The following is a 20,930-nucleotide window of genomic DNA, read 5'->3' as shown; positions in this document are numbered from 1 at the left end:
CTGCGAGGACTTAGTGACAGAAGTGTTTGGGGCAGCAATCTTATTGGACCAGATACCACTATTAATGCACTGGGCTATATTATGTCCAAAGAATATTGACGTTGATCACATAAATAACCAAGTCATTGCATTACTTCCTGGAGAAAGCCGCAATCTATCGCATACATACATCAATGTATTTCAGGATACCCAATGCCAGGGGTTGGCGAGCGAAGCAAGCAGGGGGCAGAGCCCCCTAGGTTCTTTTATAATGTGAGATTAATTTGATATTGTTTCAGCTATGTTGCCATGAGTAAGGATCTCTGTCTTAACCTTTTCTTTCAGTGTAAAGTGTCCAGAGGAGTTTCCATACTCTACTGTATATCTAACATTGCTGTCTTTTGTTGGCTATGTTGAGTGTCCAGGAGGATTTGAGCACCACATGACCTGATCTGAATAGTAAGGGGGGGCATCTTAAATACTAGGTTGGGCATGGTATGATAAAGCCCCAAAAATCCAACTCGTGACACCCTGGAGATGGGGCTTGACATGATATTGTGCTTGCATGTGTTTGTTTTAAGGGGGGGCTTGTTGAGTTGTGTGTTAAACTATCCATGAAGATTTTAGAGGTCAATGTTTAGATCACCTTTTTTAGATCTTCTTCTGGCAAAGCTGAACTATGCAATCCCTATATGGCCTTTGGTAATTATTCTGGAACTCACCAAGGGCAGTAGTGCAATTGTTGTATTAATATTATTTAAAATTATTTTGTTGTTGCATTTGTCTTAAAACAACTTTGCTTTATGAATACAGACTGTATTTAAATAAATATTACTTTTTTCCAACTGAATACATTTAAAAGCAAAATATTTGTTTTAATAAATCCCAGTGTGACTCAAACTGTGTCATTTTATGCAAATTCCTTTAAGTATTTAATAGTTCCTAGCTGGCGGCACGGTGGCGCAGTGGTAGCGCCGCTGCTTCACAGTTAAGAGACCCAGGTTCACTTTCCGGGTCCTTCCTGTGTGGAGTTTGCATGTTCTCCCCGTGAGTGGGTTTCCACCAGGTGCTCCGGTTTCCTCCCATAGTCCAAAGACATGCAGGTTAGGTGGATTATGTTTTCTAAATTGGCCCTAATGTGTGCTTGATGTGTTTGTGTGTGGCCTGCGGTGGGTTGGCACTGTGACTGGGATTGGTTCCTGCCTTGTGCCCTGTGTTGGTTGGGATTGGCTCCAGCAGACCCCCGTGACCCTGTGTTCGGATTCAGTGGGTTGGAAAATGGATGGATAGATAGTTCCTAGCTAGCAGCTATAAAAAGAATGTGCTAACCACAAAAGATGGGTAGTCAGAGAAGAAAGCATTGACTGAATGCTAGTGGATATTTTTGCATATGCTTATTTTTAATTTTTACCACAAATAAATGGGTACATTTGTGAGATATTCATGCACATAATTATGAGACAGTAAAAAACATAAAAATAACATTTTCTGCAATTTGATTCACTCATTATGTGAGCTAGGTTACATTGATGTTGTTTTTCCCATTAAATACTTCTTTGTATTTTTCTCAGGCTTTAATAAAATAATGTAACATTTTGGTGAAAAAAAGCAGAAAAGTATTCCAAAGCTAGATGCCAGAATTGCAAATATTTCTACTGCTACTGTATATTTTCCTGGAGAACTGATATAAGCTGGAATGAAAGTAATCCAGACAGCACAAAATATCAGCATGCTGAAAGTGATATATTTTGCTTCATTAAAATTATCTGGTAGTTTACGTGCCAGAAACGAAAGTACAAAACACATGGTTGAAAGAAGGCCTATGTAACCTAACATGGCATAAAAGGCAAACGTTGATCCAAAGTTACATTCTAAAATTATTTTATCTTTATAGTGTTGCATATTTCTGTTTGGAAAAGGAGGGGAAATTATAAGCCATGATATACAGAGAAAAGCCTGTACTAATGTTAATGCAAAAACACTCAGTCTCTGTTGAGTCGGTCCAAACCATTTCATAACATTATTCCCAGGCAGAGTAGCCCTAAAAGCCATCAATACCACAATTGTTTTAGCCAAAATGCAAGAGATGGAAAGAACAAAAGTAATGCCAAAACTTGTATGGCGTAGCATACAAGACCAGTCAGTTGGCTCGCCAATGAATGTGAGTGAGCAGAGGAAACACAGAGTTAAAGAAAACAAGAGAAGAAAGCTTAGCTCTGAGTTGTTTGCCTTGACAATTGGAGTGTCTCTATAAAAATAGAATATAATTCCTGTTACTAGAGTTATGCAAGTACCAACCAAAGAAAATATGACAAGTAATGTGCCCATTAATTCTCCAAATGAAAGAAATTCAGTATTTTTAAGAATGCATTGATTTCTTTGATCATTTGACTTGAACTCCAAGGGGCAGGCCATGCAGTCCAATGAATCTGAAAGACACAAATGTTAAAACAAATTGATTGTGCTCATTTAGTATAGAAAATTTGTTAACAAGTGTGATTATTTCCCTATAAAATGCTTTTTGTGTTAAGAACAGTTTCTGGATGGTACTGTGATATTTTGTGGGTTGGCATGGTTTCTGGTATTGCTGAGTGACAGTTCCAAGGTGTTAGCTTTGGTGACAATCTCTGTGGAAATTGCATGATTTCCCCATGTAAGTGTGAGTTTTCTTTGAGATATTAACATATGCAGGTTAGACTAAGGGTCTCAGCTCTTCATTGACATGGGTTGCGTGAGTGTTTTATATGAGGGTGGATGTATGTCTTGTGTTTGGCTCAGCTTTACTGTCCTTTTTGTCAGCATGAAATTCCCTTGATATTCCTCTCACACCTAAAAGACATACATGCTAAGCCAACTGGTGACTCTTACATAGCCTTGTATGGGTGAACATGCATTTATGAATGATGAATGTTTCCTGCCTTGCAACTGATGCTGCCAGGATAAACTCTGTCCAACTAAAATTCTATAATGGAAACAAACACCAACTCATCACAAGGATTGCTTACATTGGTTCATTCCATGCCTCTTTACTGAGCTAACTTTAAACAATAATGTAACATGGTTATGAAATACTAAACAATCATTTGTATTTTAAAGAACAGTTTAATATTACCTTTTTTACATAACAGAAATTTAAATTTTTTATGTCTGGGAAGTTAACTTTTTAAACATGTCACAGCCTTGAAAATTATTTTATATTTTTTTTAACAGAAATTGGTAACTCAATACACTATTAGCATGTAAGATAATCTCACATGATTAGTTAGAAAAATACTTAATGATAATTCAAATTTTTTTTTAAAGCACAAGTGAGAATTACCTTGCACATCATTCACCTTTCTCTTGACAATGAAAATTTACCTGTTCTACTTGCAAGAGATATCTTCAAGCATGTGCTTCACTGGGTCACTTGTTTTAGATATATTTTGTACTCAACACTTACCCAAATAAAACCTTTGCTTATTTATTTTTAGGTAGCCTAGGTATCTGAAAATTTGCATATATTCTAACAGCTCTATTTAGACTAACAAACACTGGGATATTACGGCTTACTTGGCAATCAGTCGTGTTACCTTACACTGTTTGGTCAGAATAATTACCCACCCAATACAATATAATGAAACATCTTGTATTATTGCATTTAAAATTAGAAAAAAATGATGTTTGTGAGGAATATATCTTTTTCTTTTTTCTTTTTTCTCTCTGTATATTCAGTCAGTTTTATTATTCTTAACTGACTGAATATATTAAGTCACTGATTACCCCGACTGTGTTGGTGCCTTTGAATAATTACTTCATACTAATTTCCTTTTCTGTACTGTTTCTTTAAGGGTATGTACTGTAACATGTGCATTATAATTGCATTTAAAGAGGATAGATTTTTTTAAAAATATATTATTATATAGACCAACCACTTCATCCCTGTGTTGTTCTATACTGCAGTCTTCTTAAGAAGCAACGTGAGCTCAAAAACTTATCAGGAAAGCCAGCTCCATTACAGGACGAACCCTGAACACACTGAAAGCTGTTGTGGAAAAGAGGATGGTGGAAAAATTGGATGTCATCATGAAAAATCCCCTCCATTCCTTCTAGGAGGCACTGTCTTGGAGCACTTTAAGCCATAGTCTCATTCCTCCACAGTATGCTAAGTACCGCCTCTGGGTGTCTTTTCTGTCCACTGTTATTGGGCAGTTCAGTGCTTCCTCCTGACATACTCATTAAGTTAATTTTGAAATATCTGCATATTATGTATGTATGTATGTATGTATGTATGTATGTATGTATGTATGTATGTATGTATGTACCAATTGATTGATTGGCTGTACTATTTGTCGTGTTAGTTGGTATCTTTTTTTTTTTGTTTCTGCATCTGAATTTCCTCAATGGATTAATAAAGTTACTCTAATCTAATCTAATATGAACATCATTGTTTATCAAACTGAAATCTTAATACAGAAGATTTTCAGTGCCCATTAGTTGTGTTGTTTGAATCCACTGTTTTCTGTTTATGGTTGCCTTGTTTAGTAGACATGTGTACAGAGCAATAACAAGGCCTCTACTGAACACCATCAAATAATCATGTGCAACATCACACACATGCCAATGCAGTTCTGAGCTTCCTCTCAGTATAGCTGCAATTTGGAGCAACCAGGACAAGAACATTCAAATTACATGCAGAAGGCCCCTTGGTAATGACTTAATCTAGGATCCAAACCTTTTAACTATTTTTTAAGTAACACTCAAATCTGAGTTACCCTGATGCCTTAATATTGCATCATTTTCATCTTTTATAGTGTCTCTCATGGCAAATACCATCAAATGAAAAAGTCAATTGGTGGTTAAAGGTGGAGTTCAAAATGGCACAGCATCAGCACAGCAGGAACACTAAAACAGTTCCAGGAAATTGAATGGGTGAATATGAATATTTAAAATCCATTTGATCACAGATGGTAACAGTGACTCTCCTACACATTAAATTACATTGTTATATCACTTCATGCGTATCTCCGTAGTGAAGGGGGTACATCTCATGTCTTCCTATATCTGACTTCTTAATCTAGAAGATTCACCTGAAGTGCACTCCACCTAAATCCCTCAAACCAAATGACAAAATAAAATATGACACTGCACACATTTTGAACTCTAACTAAACAATCTCAAGACAAATAATATATTATTATTATTATTGTTATTAACAATAATAATATATTATTATGTTAGTTTATTTTTTTATAATACTTTCACAATGTACAAGAGAGAGGTGACTGCAGGGATATGAGCTATATAAAATTCATCAGAATTCTGTGTAATTCTTAGTAATCAAACATTTAAAATATTAGTGGCTTTACTGTATAGTATTTAGGTTCTTTTGTAGTTAGCAGAGATTATGTTAAAATTTGTATTCACATCTGAAAGGAACACTAAACGAAAGATGATTCTGAAAAAACACAGGAAAAAAGATAAGGATACAAGCTTGAGATGTAGATCTCTCACACCATTATTAGTAACGCCCTTAGTCCAATATCTTCTGGATATCATGGAGGCCAATATCATGGCCTCCCTCTTCTGAACCCATGCTGACTGTTCCGAAAAACTCCTGCACTTGCCATGGGCTGCTCAATCTTATCCTTAATAATTCCTTCCATTCATTTTCCTGTGATGCATGTTAAGCTTACTGGCCCATAGTTGCTTGGATCTGCCTGGTCACCCTTTTTATATAACGGAATAATATTTGCCATTTTCCACTTCTCCGGAATCTCCCCAGTATGCTGTGACTTCCTAAAAATATGTGTCAAGGGTTTATATATGTACTCGCTAGACTCCTTAAGAACTCAAGGGTAAATATTACCTGGTCCTGGTCATTTGTTTGATTTCAGCCTATTTAATCTGAGAAGTACTTCTCCCTCTACAATTTTCAAATCCCTCGGTTCCTCCTTAGTAGTTGTTTACCTCTGGGAGGTTATCCAAGACCTCAGAAAAATGCAAGTTTAGAGAATCCGTTATTTCACTGTCTGTATCTTTTAATTCCCATTTGCACTTCAATTCCTCCTTGACTGTTCTTTTATTTTTTAAAATACAGAAAGAATCTCTTAGGGTCTTCCTTCGCCTTATCTGCTGTATTGTTCTCCAACTGTCTTTTAGCCTCCCTAATATTTTTAACTCTTTTTTAACCCGCTGTGGAATTTTAAAAAATTTCCTATTAATTCTAAATTTGGGTATGTACCTATCCTGCATTACATGTAAAACATTTTTAAACCTGTTCCACTGCTCCTTGACTGTCTCCCCACTTAAAAGCTTATCCCAGTCTATCCTCCTTAGACTTTGCCATATTTGCTCAAAATTTGCCCTACCAACAACAATTTTAGTCTTTGTATCTGTACTCTTACAAAACACTGAGAGCTGTATTATATTATGGTCACTTGACCCTAGTGGTTCAATCACCTTTACACCATCAATTCTATCCCGATAATTACAAAATACCAAATCCAGACAAACTTCACGCCACATTGGTGCTTTAACATACCGTGTTAAAAAACAATGATTACGTCTAAAAACAACTGCACTTATCCAAGTTAATATTCGGATAATAAATGTCCCCCATGACTATAATATCCCCCTCAAACTTGCATTTTTAATATCACTAAAAAGATGTGAGTTGAAATTACTGCCTGCATTGGGAGATCTTTCCTTCATGCTTTCCAGGTGAAAAAACACGTCCTTCTTAAGGTGGGGCTCATCGTCGAACTGAAGAGGACTTGCATTTAAATTCTGTTTGACATAAACAACAGCAACAGCAACCCCACCTCCTCCTCTGTTCTGTATATCCTTCCAAAAAATGTGTATCCCTCTATGTTATACTCATACCCAGCTTTGTTATTAGCCAGGTTTCTATTATCGCTATAGTTTTACAATTTGTGCACCAGTAAGTTAGGTGACTTGCTCAAATTCACACATTGAAAATGGACTTAGTAGCAGTTTACTAGTCATTACCAGCATCCTAGTCATTGCATCCACCAAAAATAGAAGAGTGCAGTAGTAGGAATGATTGCTGACAAAAAGTATCTGAATGCCATTTAGATTCCTGGATGTACATTTTCTCTCATTATTTGCACTGTTTTTTCTGATAGTCCAAATATCTACTGGGACCAATGTTAATAAGTGACACATTTAAAATGATTTACTGTATCTCTAACATCCACAAATAAATAAAAGCATTTTATTTAAACTTACCTGTATAATTACTGATTTCACCTTCTGCACATGGCAAGCAGTCAAAGCAGCAAACAGGTTTTCCTTTCTTCAAAGCCTTTCGAGAGCCTGGTTGGCAGCTTTCACTGCATACAGATCTAATCATCTTTAAAAATGTGAGTCAAGTAAGTGTTCAAGTTGTAATCTTTACAGCATCTGGTCTGACAGAATGTTGTATTTTACTATGTATAACAGTTAAGGTGTTAATATTACTTGTAAATAGGAATTTTTTGTTAATTTATTTTCTACCTTGCTCACACTGTTCATTCTTGTGAGAGTATTAAGGTGAACAGGTAATACCAGCTAGTGATTCCTGTGCAGAAAAGAGAATTCTGGTCTACCCTGTTTACCTTGATACCACTACAAGCATAGTGAGAGGTAAAACATGTAAAAAATGAATGAATAAATTAATATTTATTATTTATCAGCATAAACTATTACAAAATATAGACAGCTGTCAAACAAATGAAAGTCATGCAGAGAAAAAAATTATAGAAAAAGTAAAAAGTATAAAAACAACAAATCATAAAATCTCACCTTGTTGGGATCTCCACCCCAAACAATACTAACATTATTCATTTTGAACCTCTGCTTTTCTGGTAAAGATGAATCATAGATGCCAATTGTAACAATTTTTGTGTTACCTCGATCAGTAAGTTGCCAATTTACAAGCTCATATCTTGCAGTTGGATCGCCATTAGCATCAAAGAAAACATTTTCACCATCTCTGGTTGTGAAATTCACCATTTTTATATGTTTAAGTACCTAGGGAAGAGGTTTTTAAAGACATGCAAATAAGGCACAACCCTTCTGCTTAGGTCTTTCTCTGCAGGTGGAACTTTATTTTTAATGTTAAAATAATATTTCAAATTAAAATAAACATCTATATTAGATATGAGAGAGTCTCTTTACCTCCCATGGCTCAACCTTTCTTGTCTTTAAACATTTCAGTAGGTCATTTTGGCATTTATACAGATTATGTAGTGAATATGCAATAGCGTAGACTGCTTTATAGGCATTATTAGTAATTCGGAGTTCTGTCACATCATTGTATTGACTACTGACTTGACTGAAATTTTCATTCCCAGTGCATGAGCTCATTTTCCCAGTCAATTTATGGTCAGTCAGGGTACAGTTGAATGTGCTTTCCCAAAGCTCAGTTAAACCACTATTCCCAGGAATATCTGAAGGTTTTACTGATTGTAAATATTCAAGAAGACCAGTTATGTTTGCATTAGTAATGGCAACCCCAATTGCTCCACCAAGTACTTGGTAACTTTCTTTTGTTGCCAGATAATCGCTAGAAATCCAGCCTTCACTTCCTAGCCACTGTAAACCAGTGACATTTTGATCAATCAGTTCTTTTATCAGAAGTTCCATGTCTTTAAACGACGAAAAAGATACAATAACTTTCGCAGATGACTTCTTAATGATATTTGCTGTTTTAATGAAATTTTCTTTTGGATTATTTCTAAAAATAGCTTCTGAATATTCAACACAAACTCCTTCTTGTTGGACAGCTTCAATAAATGTAGCCATTCCTACTTGGCCGTAGTTGTTGTCACTTCTCACTGTTCCTATCCAAGTCCATCCAAAATGCTTCACAAGTTGTGCCAGGGCTCTGCTTTGATAAAAGTCACTTGGTATTGTCCGAAAAAATGTGGGAAACTCCTGTCTGTCACTTAGACACGCACAGGTTGAATAATAACTTATCTGTGAAAAGAAAATACAATATGAATAAGTACACTTCAAGAAAAGAGGCACTTAGTTTTTATTTTGGAAAAAGTGTTTAGTCTTTCAGTGTATAGTTAATAACTATGCTCCATTACTGTAATAAAGAAAGCAATGGATCTCGGTTGCTATTTCAGATAAAGAAAACACTTCAATTTTCAAAGTATATGTACAAGCAAAAGGTCAAACAAGCACTGATTATTAAATAGATTATTGCCAATCAGAAGGTGAAACAATACCCCTCTCATTTTATTCTGCTGAATTTAATTTGCTAGATGTAAAAATAAAGCACTCTCATGAGCAACATGCATATTACCTTAATCAAATTATTTTTAAAAGCTGCAACTTACAGCACTGTCTTTGCAATAATTCAATTTTGTATTATAAGAAAGTCAGATGGATTTTTATTTTAGTGGATAGATTCATGCTGCACATGCTTACTTACCTGAACTAAAACATACAGTATACTGTATATGTTGAATATTAAAATAATGAAATGATGTTTCAGTAATATTAAACAGACTTTACCTACTATATATTGTCATGCATAAAACCTGTCTAATAAAATAAAACAAAAAACAAAATAGCAATAATCCATAGAAAGAAAAAAATATTTATTTGGACAAATTTACCCAGGAGATTGAAGTATTTATTATTTCACAAGCTTACTAATTGTTGTTAAATTTTTATTATTTATTTTGTGTATATAATATGTATATTTCATACATGACAATATGCCATTTTTCGAGCATTGCTTTACTCCACCCTTTGTATCTTTATCTTTGCAAATTTGAAAGATCATTACAAAAACTTTAAAATGTTTTATTCTTACCAGTGGTATGTGAAATGGCCTTAAGACAGTGGCAACAGTTTTGCTTAATTGTGATTCAGACAGTCCAATTATTGCAACTGTTGACGACTTGTTACACGATTCATCACTTTGCCATGTTTCCTCCTGTCCGTTCACTAAAGCCATTGCTGCTCCGATTGCTAAAGGAATGGAACTGCAGTCATCGTATATTTTGTAACCTAAAGTCACACCAGGCAGTATATCCGTGCTGTTATTAATATTTTCTATGGCAAAGATAACACTTTCAACAAACTGAAACTCACGAGGATTTAATCTGTTCAGAAAAAGATTAATTTATTTTTAATAAATTATTTTCAGCACATAAAATTTGGTTTATAGCATTAAAATTTTAAAATTGTACTCACATTTTAAGATATCTCACAAATTTTCAGCTTATTAGTTTATTTGCAAAGATTATGCAAAAAGGTGTACAAATATTGCAGTGATTTGGGTATTTAAAACTGAAGCAACTGAAAGTATTTCAAACTGAAGCTTGAAGCAAACCATTTTTATTGATACATTTCTGAAATTGTTAAAAGCTCAAAATCTTCATTAATAACATAATAGATAATACTGTTGCTGTACAAGAACACATGTTGCATCTGAGCCCCAGGTACAAGACAATTACCATTAGTATTTAAAATACATTACTCTGTTGTTTCAGATGATAAATTTTAAGCATAACATATATATTCTTTTTACCTTATACCTTTATTCTATTACTGCGTAGCATTTATGATTTTCCATATTATCACAAAAAGTGAACCAAAGTTTGTTAATTTATCATTTTATACAAAAATGTAAAATGTGATGCATTTTTCTAAGTACAAGACACAGAAGCATAACTATGTATTACATGTGGTGCCTTGTATAACTACCTGAGTTAGAGTGTTGTTTTTTTTAACTTACCCACTGCATATTGATGGCTTAGGTGTAGTAATATATGTTGGCTTGTCATCTACAACAATATTATGGAAAGAAAAGATTCCTCCAATGATTAAGTCTCCATCTTTAGAAAATTGGGACACTTCTGGTCTTCCCTGTAAGTGACACACTGGATTTCCAGCTCTTGCTCTAACAAATATAAAAAGAACTGCTGCCCAAAGCATATTGTCAAACTTTTAAATAAAAAAGTGATGTTGCCTTTTATATACTGGATTAGAAAACTGCAGAACTGAAACATCTGTTGACTTCCCAAAAGAATATACTCCTAAGGGGATACGTCACTGCTGAATGTACTTGTGGAGGAAAGTATGACCCATGCTTTATATTATAAGGATTAATGTAAATATTTCAGGAACTTCTATTATGTAAATATTCTCATTAAGATATAAAATAATAAAGCACTAAACAGCAACTTTTAAATAACAAATTAGACAATTTAAAATAAAATATTGAGAACAACTTTAATGACATGTTTGTATTAAGAAATTTAGAGCAAATAATTACAAAAATATTTACTACATGTAAAATGCATAGAATGAATTCATAAACAATAATGTATTTAATGGCATTCTTATTAACAAAAGTCTGACAAAGTGGGCATTGTTGTCATCATAGAGAGCTGGTGGTCTTCCTGTGTGGAGTTTGCATATTTTCCCCATGTTTATGTTGGAGTTTACAGTACAAAAATATGTTAGTGTATTAAGTTCTTTACTGATAATAGACTGTCATGCTTGTGGTACACCACTTAAGGGGGCCATGACATTCAAGTTCTAAAAATAAAAAGGCTCTGGGCAAGCGTTGATGAGGGAACTAGTGGAGACTGCATGCACTTGCTGATGCGTGCAGTTCAGCCGATTTCCTCAGTGCTCTGGGGTTTATAATCAAGGCACCTGTACCAAATGCATTATAAAAGGAGACTGAGTAGGTTAGAGGGGAAAATGAAAAAGAAACCCAGATGTCTAGGGGGGCTGAATTGGTGGTGTGAGCCAGTGTGGTGGTGAGGAGGCAGGCGGTCAGTGATCAGGAAGTGCTGGCGGGAAAAAAAGAGGGGACACCCGAAGTGCTTCCGGGGAAACAGCCGGCACTTCCGCCACACTGGGGCGTGTTGGTGGGAGATTGCCGGGGACACACCTGTAGCACATCCGGGTGCTTATTTAAAGGGGCTGCCTCCCTTCAGAGGAGGACTTGAGTCGGGTGGAAGAAGGACAAGGTCTCTGGAGGAGAGAAGGAGGCAGTCTGAAGACAGAGAGAGAGAAGGCATTGTTGAATGGCCTGGACTGTGGGGAACTGGGGGCTTGTGAGTAATCATTGTGTAATGGAAACGCTGAATAAATGTGTGTGGGGTATATCTAACGTGTCTGCCTGTCTGTGTCCGGGTCAAGGTCCACACCACAATGAAGTGACCACTGCTGCATCCTGCCACTGGTTCTGAGGAGAAGCTTCCCCCTTCAATGCCCACAGAAACAAGGCAATGGGCATTTTGCTGGAGAGCCTGCTGTTCAGCAGGGGTGAGATCTGGACCAGGTGGACCTCAGTTTTTTTTTTTTCACCTGCCTTCTCCTTATTAGCTTTTAAAGGAATAATAAAATATAGTAATAATAAAATATTAATAAAACAAATGTTCTTGAAACTGTTTATGCTATGATATGTAAGATAGATAGATAGATAGATAGATAGATAGATAGATAGATAGATAGATAGATAGATAGATAGATAGATAGATAGATAGATAGATAGATAGATAGATAGATAGATAGATAGATAGATAGATAGATAGATAGATAGATAGATAGATGCTTTATTAATCCCAATGGGAAATTCACATTCTCCAGCAGCAACATACTGATACAATAAATAATATTAAATTGAAGAATGATAATAATGCAGGTGAAAAACAGACAATAACTTTGTATAATGTTAAATGTTAACGTTTACCCCCCCGGGTGGAATTGAAGAGTCGCATAGTTTGGGGGAGGAACGATCTCCTCAATCTGTCAGTGGAGCAGGACAGTGACAGCAGTCTGTTGCTGAAGCTGCTCTTCTGTCTGGAGATGATACTATTTAGTGGATGCAGTGGATTCTTCATAATTGATAGGAGCCTGCTGAGCGCCCTTCGCTCTGCCACAGATGCCAACAATAGCTCCATGCCAACAATAGAGCCTGCCTTCCTCACCAGTTTGTCCAGGCGTGAGGCGTCTTTCCTCTTAATGCTGCCTCCCTAGCACACCACCGCGTAGAAGAGAGCGCTCGCCACAACCGTCTGATAGAACATCTGCAGCATCTTATTGCAGATGTTGAAGGACGCCAGCCTTCTAAGGAAGTATAATCGGCTCTGTCCTTTCTTGCACAGCGCATCAGTATTGGCAGTCCAGTCTAATTTATCATCCAGCTGCACTCCCAGATATTTATAGGTCTGCACCCTCTGCACACAGTCACCTTTGATGATCACGGGGTCTATGAGGGGTCTGGGCCTCCTAAAATCCACCACCAGCTCCTTGGTTTTGCTGGTGTTCAGTTGTAGATGGTTTGAGTCGCACCATTTAACAAAGTCATTGATTAGGTCCCTATATTCATCCTCCAGCCCATTCCTGATGCAGCCCACGATGGCAGTGTCATCAGCGAACTTTTGCACATGGCAGGACTCGGAGTTGTATTGGAAGTCTGATGTATATAGGCTGAACAGGACCGGAGAAAGTACAGTCTCTTGTGGCGCTTCTGTGTTGCTGACCACAATGTCAGACGTGCAGTTCCCAAGACGCACATACTGAGGTCTGTCTTTAAGATAGTCCACTATCCATGCCACTAGGTATGAATCTAATCCCATCTCTGTCAGCTTGTCCCTAAGGAGCAGAGGTTGGATTGTGTTGAAGGCGCTAGAGAAGTCTAGAAACATAATTCTTACAGCACCACTGCCTCTGTCCAAGTGAGAGAGGGATCGATGTAGCATATAGATGATGGCATCTTCCGCTCCCACCTTCTCCTGATATGCAAACTGCAGAGGGCCGAGGGCGTGTTGAACCTGTGGCCTAAGGTGAAATATTAAATTAAAGAGTAATAAAAAATGCAGATAAAAAAACAGACAATAACTTGAATAATGTTCAACGTTTACCCCCTCTGGTGGAATTGAAGAGTCGCATAGTTTGGGGGAGGAATGATCTTCTCAGTCTGTCAGTGGAGCAGGACAGTGACAGCAGTCTGTCACTGAAACTGCTCCTCTGTCTGGAGATGACACTATTTAATGGATGTAGTGGATTCTCCATAATTGATAGGAGCCTGCTGAGTGCCCGTTGCTCTGCTACGGATGTCAGACCGTCCAGCTCTATGCCAACAATAGAGCCTGCCTTCCTCACCAGTTTGTCCAGGCGTGAGGCATCCTTCTTCTTAATGCTGCCTCCCCAGCACACCACTGCATAGAAGAGGGCACTCGCCACAACCATCTGATAGAACATCTGCAGCATCTTACTGCAGATGTTGAAGGATGCCAGTCTTCTAAGGAAGTACAGGCGGCTCTGTCCTTTCTTGCACAGAGAATCAGTATTGGCAGTCCAGTCTAATTTATCGTCCAGCTGCACTCCTAGGTATTTATAGGTCTGCACCCTCTGCACACAGTCACAGTCCATGAGGGGCCTGGGTCTCCTAAAATCCACCACCAGTTCCTTGGTTTTGCTGGTGTTCAGGTGTAGGTGGTTTAAGTCGCACCATTTAACAAAGTCCTTGATGAGGTTTCTATACTCCTCCTCCTGCCCACTCCTGATGCAGCCCACGATAGCAGTGTCGTCAGCAAACTTTTGCACGTGGCAGGACTCTGAGTTATATTGGAAGTCCGATGTATATAGGCTGAATAGGACCGGAGAAAGTACAGTCCCCTGCGGCGCTCCTGTGTTGCTGACCACAATGTCAGATCTGCAATTCCCGAGACGCACATACTGAGGTCTGTTTGTAAGATAGTCCACGATCCATGCCACCAGGTATGACTCTACTCCCATCCCAGCAGAGGTTGGATGGTGTTGAAGGCGCTAGAGAAGTCTAGAAACATAATTCTTACAGCACCACTGCCTCTGTCCAAGTGGGAGAGGGATCGATGTAGCATATAGATGATGGCATCTTCCGCTCCCACCTTCTCCTGGTATGCGAACTGCAGAGGGTCGAGGGCGTGTTGGACCTGTGGCCTCAGGTGGTGAAGCAGCAGCCGCTCCATGGTCTTCATCACATGTGATGTTAGAGCGACAGGCCGGAAGTCATTCCGCTCACCAGGATGTGATACCTTTGGGACTGGGGTGATGCAAGATGTTTTCCAAAGCCTCGGGACTTTCCCCTGTTCCAGGCTCAGGTTGAAGATGCGCTGTAGAGGACCCCCCAGCTCTGATGCACAGACCTTCAGCAGTCGTGGCGATACTCCATCTGGACCTGCTGCTTTGCTGACATGAAGTTTCCTCAGCTCTCTGCTCACTTGCGCTGCTGTAATTGTGGGTGGGGATGTCTCTCCTATGTTGGTATCAGCAGAAGGATGTGTAGAGAGTGCAGTAATCCGAGGTGAGAGTGGGTTAGGGTGGTCAAACCTGTTAAAGAAGATGTTCATTTCGTTTGCTCTCTTCACGTCTCTCTCGATGGTGGCACCCTGCTTCGAGCTGCAGCCAGTGATGATCTTCATCCCATCCCACACTTCCTTCATGCTGTTGTTCTGCAACTTCTGCTCCAGCTTTCTCCTGTACTGCTCCTTCGCCACCCTGAGCTGGACTCGGAGTTCCTTCTGCACGCACTTGAGCTCATGCTGATCACCGTCTTTAAAGGCCCTTTTCTTCTGGTTCAAAAGGCCCTTGATGTCACTTGTAATCCATGGCTTGTTGTTAGCATAGCAGCATACTGTTCTTACTGGAACTAAAGTGTCCATACAGAAGTTGATGTAGTCAGTAGTGCAGTCAACAACCTCCTCAATGTTCTCACTATGTGATCCCTGCAGGATATCCCAGTCTGTAGTTCCAAAACATTGTCTCATAGTTATGCTGTCATGGCTGCCTCGATGTCCTGCACATCAATCAAGATTCAAAACATCAAGGTAATGATGATTGTGTTTTTTTGACCTTGATGGAATTATGTGAGCTGGGTACGTACCCAGGAACACAACAGTGAACACTGAATATTATAAGGGCTTATTAGAGTGTTTAAGAAACAGTGTGTGTAGAAAACAACCCGAGAAATGTCATCCTCCATTAGATAGATAGATAGATAGATAGATAGATAGATAGATAGATAGATAGATAGATAGATAGATAGATAGATAGATAGATAGATAGATAGATAGATAGATAGATAGATAGATACTTTATTAATCCCAGGGGGAAATTCACATTAATCCCAGGGGGAAATTAATTAATTAATTAATTATGACAATGCTCTGTGTCACACATCACTTATGGTACAGCGAATTCTGTCAAATAAAAACATTACAGTGTGTCTTTATCCACCTTATTCACTGGATCTGGCACCGTGCGACTTCTGACTCTTCCCCAAAGTCAAAATGACCATGAAAGATAAACATTTTGAATTGATTCAGGACATTGAGGCAGCCATGACAGCACAACTGAAAACACTCACGAAATAGGACTTCCAGAACTGCTTAAGAAAGTGGCAAGAACGAAGCGATAAGTGCGTTTGAAATGAGGTGGAATATTTTGAGCAGGATTAATGTCAGTGTCTTTTTCTATAATATATATTTTTTTTAAACATTCACCGTATTATTTGATCACACCTGGTAATTGATGATGTAATAAGGAGCATAATGTAATAAGGATAAAAAAAACTGATGTAACACTGTGGAAAATTAACATTGTATACAAATAATAAAATAAATACTTATGCATTTGATTTGCCACTTTTTGCCAGTCCTCTTTTGAGTTTTGGCTGCTTTGCGGTGTTTCTTTTTGTACATATTATTTCATTGAATTCTTCATATCCCATCAGTAAAACTTCTTGCTCAGTCTGGGAAAAATGTGTGCTCTTTGTTTTGCCATCTCTATCCACCAATAAGCGACTTGCTGGTCATGTTTTCTAGTGTTGGTATATAGGGGCTTTTCAAGCAGCACTGGACCACACAATCATCTTAGATGATTGAATCCAGCTGTGCTAATCTAATCCTCAGGTGTGTTTGCAGAACTGACATAACCAGATGAGTTAAGGTTAAGGTTAAGGTTTCTTTATTTAGTCATGTTTACACAAGAAAACATGAAATTTGCCATCTCAGTTGCATCTAATAACAGACAGAATAAAATTAAACAGATAAATAGAAACAAGATAGGTTAAGGTGAGGCAGTTAGATAATAGATAATACATACAGTGGTGTGAAAAACTATTTGCCCCCTTCCTGATTTCTTATTCTTTTGCATGTTTGTCACACAAAATGTTTCTGATCATCAAACACATTTAACCATTAGTCAAATATAACACAACTAAACACAAAATGCAGTTTTTAAATGATGGTTTTTATTATTTAGGGAGAAAAAAAAATCCAAACCTACATGGCCCTGTGTGAAAAAGTAATTGCCCCCTTGTTAAAAAATAACCTAACTGTGGTGTATCACACCTGAGTTCAATTTCCGTAGCCACCCCCAGGCCTGATTACTGCCACACCTGTTTCAATCAAGAAATCACTTAAATAGGAGCTGCCTGACACGGAGAAGTAGACCAAAAGCACCTCAAAAGCTAGACATCATGCCAAGATCCAAAGAAATTCAGGAACAAATGAGAACAGAAGTAATTGAGATCTATCAGTCTGGTAAAGGTTATAAAGCCATTTGTAAAGCTTTGGGACTCCAGCGAACCACAGTGAGAGCCATTATCCACAAATGGCAAAAACATGGAACAGTGGTGAACCTTCCCAGGAGTGGCCGGCCGACCAAAATTACCCCAAGAGCGCAGAGACGACTCATCCGAGAGGTCACAAAAGACCCCAGGACAACGTCTAAAGAACTGCAGGCCTCACTTGCCTCAATTAAGGTCAGTGTTCACGACTCCACCATAAGAAAGAGACTGGGCAAAAACAGCCTGCATGGCAGATTTCCAAGACGCAAACCACTGTTAAGCAAAAAGAACATTAGGGCTCGTCTCAATTTTGCTAAGAAACATCTCAATGATTGCCAAGACTTTTGGGAAAATACCTTGTGGACTGATGAGTCAAAAGTTGAACTTTTTGGAAGGCAAATGTCCCGTTACATCTGGCGTAAAAGGAACACAGCATTTCAGAAAAAGAACATCATACCAACAGTAAAATATGGTGGTGGTAGTGTGATGGTCTGGGGTTGTTTTGCTGCTTCAGGACCTGGAAGGCCTGCTGTGATAGATGGAACCATGAATTCTACTGTCTACCAAAAAATCCTGAAGGAGAATGTCCGGCCATCTGTTCGTCAACTCAAGCTGAAGCGATCTTGGGTGCTGCAACAGGACAATGACCGAAAACACACCAGCAAATCCACCTCTGAATGGCTGAAGAAAAACAAAATGAAGACTTTGGAGTGGCCTAGTCAAAGTCCTGACCTGAATCCAATTGAGATGCTATGGCATGACCTTAAAAAGGCGGTTCATGCTAGAAAACCCTCAAATAAAGCTGAATTACAACAATTTTGCGAAGATGAGTGGGCCAAAATTCCTTCAGAGCGCTGTAAAAGACTCATTGCAAGTTATCGCAAACGCTTGATTGCAGTTATTGCTGCTAAGGGTGGCCCAACCAGTTATTAGGTTCAGGGGGCAATTACTTTTTCACACAGGGCCATGTAGGTTTGGATTTTTTGTTCTCCCTAAATAATAAAAACCACCATTTACAAACTGCATTTTGTGTTTACTTGTGTTATATTTGACTAATGGTTAAATGTGTTTGATGATCAGAAACATTTTGTGTGACAAACATGCAAAAGAATAAGAAATCAGTAAGGGGGCAAATAGTTTTTCACACCACTGTATTTACACCAAAAAAAAAAAAGGTTACAGGATATATATCCATCCATCCATTTTCCAACCTGCTGAATCCGAACACAGGGTCACGGGGGTCTGCTGGAGCCAATCCCAGCCAACACAAGGCAGGAACCAATCCTGGGCATGGTGCCAACCCACCACAGGACACACACAAACACACCCACACACCAAGCACACACTAGGACCAATTTAGAATCGCCAGTCCACCTAATCTGCATGTCTTTGGACTGTGGGAGGAAACCGGAGTGCCATGAGGAAACCCACGCAGACACGGGGAGAACATGCAAAATCCACACAGGGTGGACCCGGGAAGCGAACCCAGGTCCCCAAGTCTCCCAACTGCGAGGCAGCAGCGCAACCCACTGCGCCACCGTGCCGCCCTGTACAGGATATACAGTATATCAAAACCTTAATCATTATCTCCGATATTTGTTATTGAAAAGTCGTATGGCACTAGGAAGAAAGGAGTTTCTGGAGCGATTTGTGTGGGTTTTCAAACTGAGTTTAACTGCTATTAGCTGATCCAAGATGAGGCTTCTGATCCTGGATGATTTAAGTGACGTACGGAGAATACCCTCCTAGACTATACCTATCGATGTCCCAGCTTCAAGGACTTGATGCCAGCTACGGGCATCACACTGCTGTGAGTGAGAGTGGATTGTGTTGGACTGGCCTTGAATCTGGTGTTTGGTAAAGTCTTGGTTGTCGCTGAGTGCAATGGAACAGCTTCAGGATTTCGGGTTGCATAATCTACCAGGACCATTATATACTTATCTCCCCTCTCTGAGGGCTCTAGGGGTCCCCCAAGTTGACCCCAATACCATCAAATGTTTGATATACATATTACTTTAATATTTTTTTTTAATATTAATTATAACAATAATAACTATAATGCAGTTTAGTTCAACAGCATGCAAAGTGAACCAGGCAGAACCTTCTGTTGCCTTCAGAACAATCTGAATTCCTTGAAATATGAATTCAATTAGGTGTTGAAAATGTTCCCTAATTATTTAGGTCCATGCAGAATCAATAGCATCACAAAGTCCCAGCAGATACTTCTGGTATATATTAATGCTGTAAACCTTGTTTACCACTACAACCCTAAGGCTGCACTAATCGACTGAGATTTGTTTTCTTTGTAGGCCATTCAGCTGGAACATGGAATGGGACATTTGAAGAAGGTATGAATACAGTGTCAGGAATGCTTAGGTATGTTGTGGAATTCAAATGATGCTAATTGGAATTACATTTCCCGTACATTTCTACTATTATCACCATCCTAAATTTTTCACATGAGGCATTATGGATCAATGGAAATTCCTCCAGGCAACAGTCCTGTCATTGTAGCTTAGTAGCACTGTAACCATTCTACTTCAAGGCTAAATGGGCTGTACATTCAGTGATGCCCTTCTATATGTCAATGATTTAAAGTGGTATTATTTTGGTGTGTGTGGCCTTTCTTTTAGTTTTTTTTTTGTTTTGTTTATTGAACTGTTCTTTGAAAACCCTGGAAAATGCAGTGAATGAAAATCCCAGGTGGACAGCTGTTTCTGAGATATTATATCTGCCACCAATAGGCATACCACTGTCAAAGTCACCTAGATCATGTCTTTTGTCCATTTCTAATACTAGGTCAAATAAATCTAAACCTCTTGACCATATGTACTGTATATGTAGTGTGTATACTGATGGACTATTTGTGGGAGCTCAATATTTGCATTAGGGAGAAGTGTTTCTATATGTTTACATATTTTTCAGACAAAGTACATTTTGTAATATAATCAAATCAAGTGAAACCAATCTGTTTTTTTCCCTAAGATTTGATAACAAATAAACAATTCGACTTGATACTAAGATTGATATGAGTACAACATGCCAAAATTAGATTACTGGTTAATGTTGCTGGGCTTACTCTCCATGAAAGGGTCCAACAATATGGAAAGATCTCCGACCACTGAATCCTAGCATTTCTCTAAATAAAGAGAAACCATTTGATGTGGTTTGGTTGTGTAGCTAGGACGTCCTCTGGGGTAGGCCAATAAATGAAGAAAATGGGCCGGTATGGGAACATCTGGGAATTCTCCAGCAGGAGCTTTAAAATATTTGTGAGGACAGTCTGCGCAGCTCAGCATGGACACCAAGGACATCACCAGGAAAAGTAGCTTGAATATGAATTTGATTGACTTTTTAATAGTGAAGACATAAAGACTGG

General features: G+C 38.3%; 1 protein-coding gene across 1 annotated transcript; it reads right to left on the bottom strand.

The window, feature by feature from the left end:
- Positions 1-1,437: 1,437 nt before the first annotated feature.
- LOC127526628 (extracellular calcium-sensing receptor-like) lies at positions 1,438-10,917 on the bottom strand. Its single transcript, XM_051922541.1, has 6 exons — positions 10,718-10,917; positions 9,791-10,082; positions 8,140-8,940; positions 7,765-7,992; positions 7,210-7,333; positions 1,438-2,408 (listed from the first exon to the last, which is right to left on the bottom strand). Exons 1-6 carry the CDS (start codon positions 10,915-10,917, stop codon positions 1,501-1,503), a joined length of 2,553 nt encoding a protein of 850 aa, XP_051778501.1. The 3' UTR covers positions 1,438-1,500.
- Between the last annotated feature and the right edge of the window lie 10,013 nt (positions 10,918-20,930).

This window comes from Erpetoichthys calabaricus, chromosome 2, assembly GCF_900747795.2.
Source record: "Erpetoichthys calabaricus chromosome 2, fErpCal1.3, whole genome shotgun sequence".
In the NCBI taxonomy this organism is placed as follows: domain Eukaryota; kingdom Metazoa; phylum Chordata; class Cladistia; order Polypteriformes; family Polypteridae; genus Erpetoichthys; species Erpetoichthys calabaricus.
The sequence above is the reverse complement of the archived record's forward strand: the minus strand, read 5'-3'. Positions and strand labels throughout refer to the sequence as shown.